Below are 10,716 nucleotides of genomic sequence, written 5' to 3'. Positions count from 1 at the left end.
CCCCACGGCCCAGCACAGGGACACACGTGGTGCCAGAGCTGCGGGTTTATTTGCCCGATGCCACGCCGGGAGGGCACTGTCACCGTCACCACGCTCAGTTCTGGCTTATGATCTGGAAGGGAGAAGCTGCTCAGGGGGGCGCAGAACCCAGGCAGCCCCCCCAGCCCTGGCACCATGGCACCCAGCACCCTTGTGCACCAGAGCCTGGACCCTGCACCCCAGAACCCTGGTACCCCAGCGCCCAGCACCCCACTATCCTGGCACCCTGATCCCTGACACCCTGGTGCCCCAGAACTCTGGCACCCAGCACCCTGGTGTCCTACATCCCAGCAGCCCAGCTCTCCCATAGCCTGGCAGCCCAGTCCCCTGGCACCCTGGTGCTGCAGCACCCCAAGACCCTGGCAACATGGGACCTCAACACCCTGCACCCTAGCACCCCAACACCATGGCACCCCAGCCCCCTGGTCCCCTGGCACCCTGCACCCAGCACTCTAGCAGCCCAGCACCCAGCACCCCAGGCACCCTGACACTTTGACACCTCGTAGCTTGGTGCCCTGACACCCCAGCACCGTGACACCACGTCACCCTGGTACCCCATCCCTCAGCACCCTGGCAAACAGCACCCCAACACCTCAGCTCCCTGGTACCCCAGCACCCCACTTCTCTGGCACCACAGCACCCTGGCACCCTGATGCCCTGGTACTCCAACACCATGGCACCCCAGTACCCTGGTCCTCTGGTACTTGCACCCTAGCACCCCAACAGCATGGCACGCTGCCACTCCCATATCCTGGCACCCAGCACCACGGCACCCAAGCACCCCAGTATCCCAGCACCCTGATGCTCTGGCACCCCAGGCACCCTGAAACCATGGCATTTCATCACCCCAACACCCTGGTACCCATCACTCAGCACCCTAGCACCCTGGTACCCTGGAACCCAGCGCCCCAACACCCCAGCTCCCTGGTACCTTGGCACCCTGTACTCAGCACTCCGGTACCCCAACACCACAGCACCCAAGCACCCCAGTGCCCTGGCACGTCAGCACCCAGCTCCCTGTCACCCCAGGCACGCTGACACCCAGCACGTGAGTCTCGTGCTACCCTGGCACCCATTGCCCCAGCACCCCTGTACCCTGTCCCCTGTCCCCTGTCCCCCTGTCCCCTGTCCCCGTCCCCACCTCGGCGATCCAGTCCTCGAAGGCGGAGACGCGGGTGAAGACGGTTGGTTTCTGGGGGGTGTCGCAGCCCAGTGATGAGACAAAGCTGGCGATGCCATGCACCTCCCATTGCCCCTCATCCCCCTGGCAGTTCAGGGGACCCCCCGAGTCGCCCTGGGGTACAGCACAGGGTGGAGGGTGAGCACCAGGGGGGTTCCCGGCGGGTGTCCCCCCCACCCCAGCACGGCACTCACGTTGCAGCCGGCCTGCTCGGCGCCGCCGGCACAGACCATGGTTTGGCGGACGGTAAGGGGGCCCCACCAGTCAGACTGGGTGCAGCGCTCATGGGACACCACGGGCATCAGTGCCTGCTGCAGCCGATCGGGCAGCGGCCCCCCCGCTGCCAGGGGGGTCAGGGGGAAAAGAGGGCCCGCCTGGTGGCCCTGGCTGTCCCATGGTCATCCATCTATCCATCCATCCATCCATCCATCCATCCATCCACCCATCCATCCATCCATCCACCCATCCATCCATCCATCCATCCACCCATCCATCCATCCACCCATCCATCCACCCATCCATCCATCCATCCATCCATCCACCCACCCATCCATCCATCCATCCACCCATCCACCCACCCATCCATCCACCCACCCATCCACCCACCCATCCATCCACCCATCCATCCATCCGCCCATCCATCCATCCGCCCATCCATCCATTCATCCATGCATTCGTCCCTGCATTCTTCCCTCCATCTCCCCCCATCCCACCATTCATTCATCCCTACATTCTTTCCTCCAGCCTTCCCTCTGTCCCTTCTCCTCCCCATCCACCACCCCATCCATCCATCCCTCCAACCATCTCCCCATCCATCCATCCATCCCTCCCTCCCTCCCTCCCTCCCTCCATCTCCCCATCCCTCCCTCCCTCCATCTCCCCATCCCTCCTTCCATCCATCCCTCAGTCTATCCTTCCATCTCCCCGTCAATCTCCCCAACTATCTCTCCATCTCCCCACCCATCTCCTCATCCATCTCCCCATCCCTCCATCTCCCCTTCCATGTCAGCATCCCTCCATCCATCCCCCGTCCTTCCATCTCCCCATTCCCCCGTGTCCCCTGTCCCCTGTCACGCACTGCTCAGCCGTCCCCAGCCGCTCAGGTAGCAGGGGTACCCATCGGGCAGGACGGTGTCCGGGGGGGGCAGCTGCACCACCTGCACCTCAGCGCTCAGCACCGCTGGGTGCTGCAGCTTCAGCAGCGCGATGTCATTGCTGCCGTGCAAGGACACGTGTCATGGGGTGGGGGGGTGCTGGGGACAATGTCCCCAACCCCCCCCCGGGACCCTGCTCACCCGCAAGACAGGCAGGAGCTTTGCCATTTGGGGTGGACAAAGATGTCGGTGGAGGCCACGGGGATGCGCTGCTCAGTGCCCTCCCCAGCACTCATGTCGTACTCGCCCAGCACCACCTCATAGGTGCGTGAGGATCTGCCAGGGACGGTAGGGGACATCAGGGGATGTGACAGCCCTCCTGCACCCCTCCTGCACCCTGCACCCCCCCATGCATCCTGCAGCCCCCTATGCACACATCCTGCACTGTACATCACCCCTGCACCCATCCTGCACCCAGCACCCCCTCCATGCAGCCTGCACTCCCCATACCCCTCAATACCCTCCATGCACCCATCCTGCACCCTTCACCTCCTCCATGTGCACCCATCCCTGCACCCCCTCCATGCACCCTGCACCCCCATGCACCCACCCTACACTCTGCACCTCCTTCCTGCACCCTGCACCCCTCCCTGCACTCATCCTGCAGTGCAGCACCCCCACACCCATCCTGCACCCAGGACACCCTGCTGCCCCCATCCCCCTCCATGCACGCATCCCTGCACAACCTCTGTATGTTCTGCACCCCCTCCTGCACCTCCCCTGCACCCTGCAACCCCCCACTCATCCCTGCACCCCCCACCACTCTCCTGCACCTATGGTTGACTCCCAGCACCCCTCCTGCACCCTACATCCCCTGCACCCCCATCCGCTGCATGCACCCATCCCTGCACCCTGCACAACCTCTGTGCACCCTGCACCCATCCCAGCTCCCCACATCCCCCTGCATCCCCCCATCCATCCCTGCTGTACCCCTCTTGCACTCTGCATCCCCCTGCACCCTCCAGCACCCTCCTGTACCTAACCCTGAGCCCCAGAACCCTACATCCCCATCCCCTCCATGCACCCATCCTGCACAACCCCTGTGCACCCTGCAGTTCCTCTTGCACCCCTCCCTGCACCCTGCATCTCCCCACCCATCCCTGCAACCCCTGCACCCTTTGCTAACCCCCAGCACCCGCCCTGCACCCTGCAGCCCCCTGCGCACCCATCCCTGTGCAACCTACATGCACCCAGCATCCCCCCTACACCCATTCCTGCAACCCCCACCCGTCCCTGCACCCCCTACACCCACCCCTGCCCCCTGCACCCCTCCCAGCACCCCCGATCCGCGCCACGCATCCCCGCACACCCTCTGTGCACCCCCACCCCCAGCACCCTCCCGTGGGTCTGGGGTCCCTCACGAGATGCAGTGCGCGGCCGTCAGCACCCAGTGGGGCGCGATGAGGCTCCCCCCGCAGGTGTGCCGGAAGGTGCCGTCCCGCTCGTACTGCAGCGAGATCTGCGGGGACAGCGGTGGGTGCCATGGCACCCATGGGTGCCACCCCCTGCCCAGTCCCCCGGCCCCCTCACCTGCCAGGGCCAGCTATAGGGTGCAGCATCCTCCCCGTTGACCACCCGCTGGTTCGGCACCAGCGCGGCGCGGCTGCCTGCGGGACACAGCACCTGTCACCCGCCTGAGGTTGGGGACGTGGGGACATGGGGGGCTTGGGGACAACTCACCGCCAGCCACCAGCAGCAGGAGGAGGCCCAGCATCATGGTCCTGGCTCGGTCAGGGTGTCCAGGGGCGGCCGCCGGCCTTAAATCCCCCCCGGTATCGGGGGCGCCCAAGGGCGGCCCTGGGAACGGGCACCCGGCACCCACCTGGCTGCGGGGGAACCGGTGACCTTGGACTTGGGGACACGTGGCAGCGGCACCTGGCCAGGGGCAGCCAGCGGAGACCCTATAGAGCCCTGTACCCCTATGGACTCCATACCCCCCTGGCCCTGGTGCCCCCATAGCCCCCATAACCTGTGTCCCTTATAGCCCCTATACTCACCTGCCCCTGGTGCCCCCATGGCCCCTATAACCCTTGTGTCCCCTATGGACTCCATACCCCACTACCCCTGTGTCCCACATAACCCCCACCCATGTTCCCCAGACTGCCCCATGCCCCTTGTGTCCCCATATTGCCCCTATGACCCCCATGGACTCAGTGCCCTATAGCCCCCATGCCCCTGGTGCCCCTATAGCCCCTGTAACCCCTGTGTCCCCTATAGCCCCTACACCCCCCCGTGCCCCTGCTGCTCCCACAGCCCCTATGACCCCTGTGTCCCCTATGGACTCCATACCCCGCTGGCCCTGTCTCCCTCGTAGCCCCCACCCATGTCCCTCATACTCCCCCATGCCCCTTGTGTCCCCACAGTCCCAGAATCCCTGTGTACCCTATAGTCTCCATACCCACCATGTCCCCAGGGGCTGTGGGGTCCCATGGGGTCACCATGTGTCCCTTTGGTGTCCTCGTGTCACCCCGGGCACCTCTCACAGGAGCACTTGTGTCCCCGGGTATGTGGTACAGGTGATGTCCCCACGCCCCTCGTGTCCCTGTGGGTGTGCACACAGGTCACCCGGGTATCCCCGTGGGCATGCACACAGGTGTCCCCAGGTGTCCCCAGGCACCTGCGTCTGCCTGTGCACCTTCACAGAGCTGCCACACAGGGTCCCCACACACCGCCGTGTCCCCGTGGAGCTTTCCAGAGATGTCCCACATTTCCTCCCTCGGTGTCCCCACGCACCTCGTGACCCCGTGCAAGTTCACAGACGTTCTCCCCCTTCACCCCGCGGTGCTCCCACGTCCCCCGTGTCCCCCTGCAAGTTCCCAGATGTGCCCCCTGCACCCCCGTTGTCCCCACGCCCCCCGTGTCCCCGTGGGCGTGCACAGACCTGTCCCCCAGTGTCCCCGCACAAGTTCATAGAGGTGCCCTCCGTTGTCCCCTCGCGTCTTCACGCACCCCCGTGTCCCGTTCCCAGAGGTGCCCCCCTGCACCCCGCAGTGTCCCCACGTCCCCCCGTGTCCCCCTGCAAGTTCTCAGAGGTGCCCCCGCCGTCCCCATGACCCCCGGTATCCCCGTGGGCGTGCACACAGCTGTCCCCATTGTCCCCACGCACCCCCGTGTCCCCCTGCAAGTTCCCAGAGGTGCCCCCTGCACCCCTCGGTGTCCCCACGCACTCTCGTGTCCCCGCACAAGTTTATAGAGGTGCTCCCCGTTCTCTCCCCATGTCCCCACGCCCCCCATGTCCCCTTCCCAGAGGTGCCCCCATGCACCCCCCGCTGTCCCCATGCTCCCGCGCTGTCCCCGTGGCCGTGCACAGAGCCGTCCCCCGGTGTCCCCACGCACTCCCATGTCCCCCTGCAAGTTCCCAGAGGTGTCTCCACGCACCTGGTGCCCATACAAGTTCCCAGAGGTGTCCCCCTGCACCCCTCGGTGTCCCCATGCTCCCCGCGTGTCCCTCTGAGCGTGCACAGAGCTGTCCCCCTTGTCCCCACGCCGCCCGCCGTGTCCCCGCACAAGTTCACAGAGCTGCACCCCGTTCCCCTCCGCGTCCCCGCACGCGTTCCCAGCGCTGCCCCCCCCCATGCTCGTGCCCGTCCCCCCCCAGCCCTGTGCGCGCCCCCGGGGCCCCGCCCCGCGCGGGCCGGGATGGGCGGAGCGGCCCCGGGGCCGGGACCGGGCGGGCGGCGGCGCGGAGCGAGCGGAGCGATCGGAGCGGCCGGAGCGGCGGGGCCGGAGCGGGCGATGGGACCGGGGGGAGCGGCGGCGCTGGGCGCCCTCCTGCTGCTCGGAGCCCTCGGAGTGAGTGTCCCCGGGGTCCCCAGGAGAGCTGGGGTCCCGTACGAGGGTTGGGGTCCCCTGAAGGGCTTGGGGTTCCCCCGCGGGGCTGGGAATCCCCCCTGGAGCTGGGGTCCTGTTCTGTTGCCTTGCAAGAGTTGAGGTTCTTTGCAGGAGTTCGGGTGCCTTGGAGAAGTTGGGGTGCCCTAAAGGAGTTGGGGCTCCTTGCAGGAGCTGAGTTCTCTTGTAGGACTTGAGGTCACTTGCAGGACTTGGGGTCCCTTGCAGGAACTGGGGTTTTTTTCAGGACTTGGGGTCCCTTGTAGAAGTTGGGCTCCCTTGCAGAAATTGGGGTCCCCTAAATGGTTTTGAGGTGTTGCCCTGTACCTGAAGGGAATTGGGGTCCCCTCCTCTGAGCTACAGGAGGCGGTGGGGCCCCCAACATCATGCCTTAAGGGAATTATTGGGGTGTGTTGCCCCCTTACCAGGGGGATGTGGGGACTCGGCCTTGCTCTGGCAGGGAATTGGGGTCCCCCTGGGCACTGAGGAGATGTGGGGTCCCTGTCCCCTGTGGCATTGGGGTGTCCCCCCCAGGAGCAGGGGTTGCAGGGACCCTGGGATCCTGCCCTGTCCCATCAGGGAATTGGGGTCCCCCAGCATCAAGGGGATGCGGAGTCACCATCCCCTAAGAGACTGGGGTGTCACCCCCCTGTACCGGGGGCACATGGGGTCCCTGGCACCCTGCTCCGGTCCCTAAGGGAGTTGGGGTGTCCCCCCCCATACCAGGGGCATGCGGGGACCCCAACATCCTGCCCTGTCCCACCAGGGAACTGGGGTCACCAAGGGGTCCCCATCCTCGTGCCCTGTCCCATCTGGAAATCGGGGCCCCCCATGAATCCGTGGCACACGGGGTCCCCCTCACCCCCCCATCCCTTCAGGGAATTGGGGTCCCCCTGGGATGCGTGGGGTCCCTGTCACTCCCCCGTCCCCTCAGGGTACCCCAAGCCCTGGGGTGGGGGGTTCCCATCACCCCCAAAGCCACCCATGGTCCTTGACCCCACAGGTCAAGCTGTGCCCCCCCGGGACCTCACTGGCCCCCTCGCCCTGGGGAGGGGGCACATATAGGGGCACGTCCTGCTTTTGGGGTGCTGCCCCCCCCCCAAACCCCATCCCCCTCTCCCGCCTTGGCTAAATTTAAAGGGTGACGGGTGGCGCCGGCCACCCTAAAAATAACGCTCCCGAAATACCCCCCCGGGAGGGAGGGGGTTGTGTGTGGGGGTGTCCCTGGGGGGTCACACCCAGCTGGGGTGCAGGGTGTGGGGGGGGTGACCCCTCTGGGTGCCCCCCGAGGGGGCACGGGGTGTGTTTGTGCTGGGGAGCTGGGAACCCCCCATTTGAGGAGGGGTCCCCAAGTGGGGTGGGGGGGCTGGTGGTGATGTGGGGGGGCCCCCCTGTGTCGGAGGGGGTGGTTTGGGGCTGGGATGGTGCCCAGGGCTGAGAACAGAGGGGGCCTTGTTGCTCGGGGCCATGCTGGCAGCGCTGCCCCCCCGCGTGGGGCTCCCACCCACGGCCCGGGAGGGGCTGGTGGGGATGGAGTGTGTGTGTGGGGGTCCCACTTTGCACCCCCCCCGCCCCATTCTGCTATGGGACAGGGGGATCTGGGGACACCCTGCTGGGTTGGCACCCCAATATCCCTCCCCCCCCCCGATGCTGAGGAATGTGCCCCCTTAAAAAATACAAAGGGGGGGCCCACCCACTGCATGGGGGGGCTGGTGTGGGGGGTGATGGGGGTGCCCCCCCCGGGGTGTGAAGGGTTAACGGGGGTGAGGGCACAGCAGGAATGTGCGATAAGATCTGCCAGGCCTGGGGGGGAAGGGGTGGGGAGCGGGGCGGGGGACGGGGGGGGCCACGCGTGTGCACGAACACGCACCCCCCGGGCACTCCCAGCACCCTCGTGCTTGCACGCTCGCTCTTGCACGCTCGCGTGTGCTTGTGCACGCTTGTGCACGCTTGTGCATGCATGTGAGCGCTCCTGCCGGCTTCGCTCGCCCCTAAACTTCTGGGGGGGGCTCGTGTCCCCCGTGGGGACCCTTGGGGACATTTGGGGACCCCCCAGGGCCCCCCCGCGAGGTCCCAGGCGCACGTGGCCCCGCGCGCTCCCGGCGCTTCGGCTCTTTCCCATCGCCAAAGATGGCCTGGCCGGGAGGAGGAGGAGGAGGAGGAAGAGCAGGGGGTGGCCAGCCCGGACGCCTGGGTCCCCGCCAGGACGCCTGGGTCCCCCTGTGCCCCCGGGGCGTTCCCATTCCCCCCCCTCGCCACCCCAAAGCCGGCTCTTTTGGGATAAATTAGGCAATGCCAGCAGGGAGGAATGCGGTGCGGGGGGGGGGGCACATATTTTGGGGCCCCCCCGTGGGAGGGACTTTGACCCCGCAGCTGTTTTCACCCCCAAATCACCGGGGGCGGGTTGAAGCAGCTGCCTGTGCCCCCCCCAGGGACCAGCATCCCGGCAGCTGCACTGGCAGCCCCCCCAAAACATGGGGGGGGGGGGTCCCGGCCTTCCCCCAAACCTGGGGTGGCTCAGCACCTCAGGGGGGTCCCTCAGTCCCTAGGGATCCCCAGGGGAGGAGAATAGGGGTTTTTTCTCGGGGGGGGAAACACCTTGTAGCTGCGACCTTGGGGGAACAATAAGGCTGGGGGGGCTGCTATTAATAACCCCCCCGGTTATTATTCCTGCTGTGCGTCACCTCCTCTTCCTCAGCCGGATGAAGTAAGGGGGGGGGAAATCCAGATTTGGTGGGGGTCATTGCAGTTGGGACAAGGGGACACATCCAAGTTGGGGTGGAGGTTCGAGTGCCCCCCCCCAGATTTGGGACACAAGGTCAGTCGAGCGACGCTGCACGTGGGCCAGGGTGGTGCTTCCTCACCCTCCTCTTCCTCAGCCCCCCCCGTTTTCCCCAGGGTGCGGGGCAGGATTTGGGCCGGCCAGTGGAAAAAGTGAGCGGCGGCGGCGGCCGTGGCGTCCGGCCGGGCGCGGTGCCCCGGCGGCGGGGGGAACCCAGGCGTCCGGCTGCGGGGCCGCGGCGCGGGGAGGCTTCCGGTAACAGGAGAGGGGTGACTGTCCCCTCCCCGGCCGCCGCCGGTGACCCACGGGACAGGCAGCTGCTCTTCCACCTCCCGCCGTGGGGCTGAGCACCCCCTGCTCCATGCGTGTGCGGGGAGAGCAGAGACCCCATGAGCTCAGTGCATGTGTGGGGAGAGCAGAGACCCCATGAGCTCAGTGCATGTGTGGGGAGTGAGAGCAGAGACCCCATGAGCTCAGTGCTTGCGTGGGGAAAACAGAGACCCCATGAGCTCAGTGCATGTGTGGGGAGAGCAGAGACCCCATGAGCTCAGTGCATGTGTGGGGAGTGAGAGCAGAGACCCCATGAGCTCAGTGCATATGTGGGGAGAACAGAGACCCCATGAGCTCAGTGCATATGTGGGGAGAGCAGAGACCCCATGAGCTCAGTGCTTGTGTGGGGAGAACAGAGACCCTATGAGCTCAGTGCTTGTGTGGGGAGAACAGAGACCCCATGAGCTCAGTGCATACGTGGGGAGTGAGAACAGAGACCCCATGAGCTCAGTGCATATGTGGGGAGAGCAGAGACCCCATGAGCTCAGTGCATGTGTGGGGAGAGCAGAGACCCCATGAGCTCAGTGCATACGTGGGGAGTGAGAACAGAGACCCCATGAGCTCAGTGCATGTGTGGGGAGTGGGGCTGAGCACCCCCAGCTTGGTGCGTGTGTGGGGAGCAAGAAGAGACCCCATGAGCTCAGTGCAGGTGTGGGGAGTGGGGCAGAGAACCCACGTGCTCAGTGCACATGTGGGGAGTGGGGCTGAGCACGTACACACTCAGTGGATGTGTGTGGGGTGATGGCGGAGACCCCCCCATGCTAAGTACATGTGTGGAGAGTGGGGCTGAGCACCCCCAGCTTCCTGCATGTGTAGGGAGTGAGAACAGAGACCCCACACGTTCAGTGCGTGTGTGTGGGGCGGTGGCAGAGAACTCACATGCTCGGTACATGAGTGGGGAGAGGGGGCACAGACCCCACACGCTCGGTGCACGTGTGGGGAGTGGGGCAGACACCCCACGTGTTCAGTGTGTGTGGGGAGAGCAGAGACCCCGCACGCTCGGTGCACGTGTGGGGGGAAGGGGCGCAGCACCCCCACGCTCCCTGCACCCGTGGGCTCCTCCGTGCCTCAGTTTCCCCTCTGCACCCCCCTCCTGAGCAGCCAGGGCTGTGCTGGCACACACGGGGTGCTGCGTCCCCCCCGCCTTGTGTGGGCAAGTGGCCACGTCCCCCCTTGTCCCCCCTTTTTGTCCCCCCCCCGTGCACCCGCTTAATCCCCCGGCGTTGTTTGCACAGCAAAGTGCTGCCCCATCGGATTCCTGGGCGCCGCGGGCGCCGGGGCCGGGGGGGCGCCCCACACTGGCACCGCACGGGTGGGGGGCACCCACGGGGGGGCACACGCGTGTGTTTGCGCGGTTGGGAGTGCAAATGGCACGTGGCGCTGTGGGGGTGCACACACGGGGG

General features: G+C 66.3%; 2 protein-coding genes across 11 annotated transcripts in view; one reads left to right on the top strand and one right to left on the bottom strand.

Moving 5' to 3' along the window:
* Nucleotides 1–29: 29 nt before the first annotated feature.
* Nucleotides 30–5,869, bottom strand: CELA3B (chymotrypsin like elastase 3B). Of its 4 annotated transcripts, none has more exons than XM_071798518.1 (10): nt 5,752–5,869; nt 4,776–4,915; nt 4,054–4,248; nt 3,904–3,980; nt 3,735–3,832; nt 2,515–2,649; nt 2,298–2,434; nt 1,414–1,559; nt 1,181–1,333; nt 30–112 (listed from the first exon to the last, which is right to left on the bottom strand). In XM_071798518.1, exons 2-10 carry the CDS (start codon nt 4,801–4,803, stop codon nt 95–97), a joined length of 987 nt encoding a protein of 328 aa, XP_071654619.1. In that variant the 5' UTR covers nt 4,804–4,915; nt 5,752–5,869; the 3' UTR covers nt 30–94. The 4 variants fall into 4 exon arrangements, with proteins under 4 accessions (XP_071654619.1, XP_071654620.1, XP_071654618.1 ...); XM_071798519.1 differs by lacking the exon at nt 5,752–5,869 and adding an exon at nt 4,991–5,110; XM_071798517.1 differs by lacking the exon at nt 5,752–5,869 and having other exon boundaries at nt 4,776–5,110.
* Nucleotides 5,870–6,039: 170 nt separating this feature from the next.
* HSPG2 (heparan sulfate proteoglycan 2) overlaps nt 6,040–10,716 on the top strand; it is a 51,144-nt gene continuing 46,467 nt past the window's right edge. For all 7 annotated transcript variants that reach the window (XM_065855395.2, XM_071798464.1, XM_071798460.1 and 4 more), the window contains exon 1: nt 6,040–6,165. In XM_065855395.2, coding sequence (XP_065711467.2) covers nt 6,109–6,165 — 57 coding nt within the window. In that variant the 5' untranslated portion in view covers nt 6,040–6,108. The remainder of the gene's footprint in view (nt 6,166–10,716) is intronic.

The sequence above is a fragment of the Patagioenas fasciata genome, chromosome 23 (genome assembly GCF_037038585.1).
Source record: "Patagioenas fasciata isolate bPatFas1 chromosome 23, bPatFas1.hap1, whole genome shotgun sequence".
NCBI lineage: Eukaryota > Metazoa > Chordata > Aves > Columbiformes > Columbidae > Patagioenas > Patagioenas fasciata.
The sequence above is the reverse complement of the archived record's forward strand: the minus strand, read 5'-3'. Positions and strand labels throughout refer to the sequence as shown.

Excerpts from the sequence above, each read along its gene's own strand:
- CELA3B (XM_071798518.1), bottom strand. The coding sequence starts at position 4,803 with ATGGGACCCCACAGCCCCTGGGGACATG. Across the intron at positions 4,249-4,775 it reads CCACAGCCCCTGGGGACATG|GTGCCGCTGCCACGTGTCCC; the intron begins GTGGGTATGGAG and ends GCCCCTGGCCAG. Across the intron at positions 3,981-4,053 it reads CCTGCTGCTGGTGGCTGGCG|GCAGCCGCGCCGCGCTGGTG; the intron begins GTGAGTTGTCCC and ends TGTGTCCCGCAG.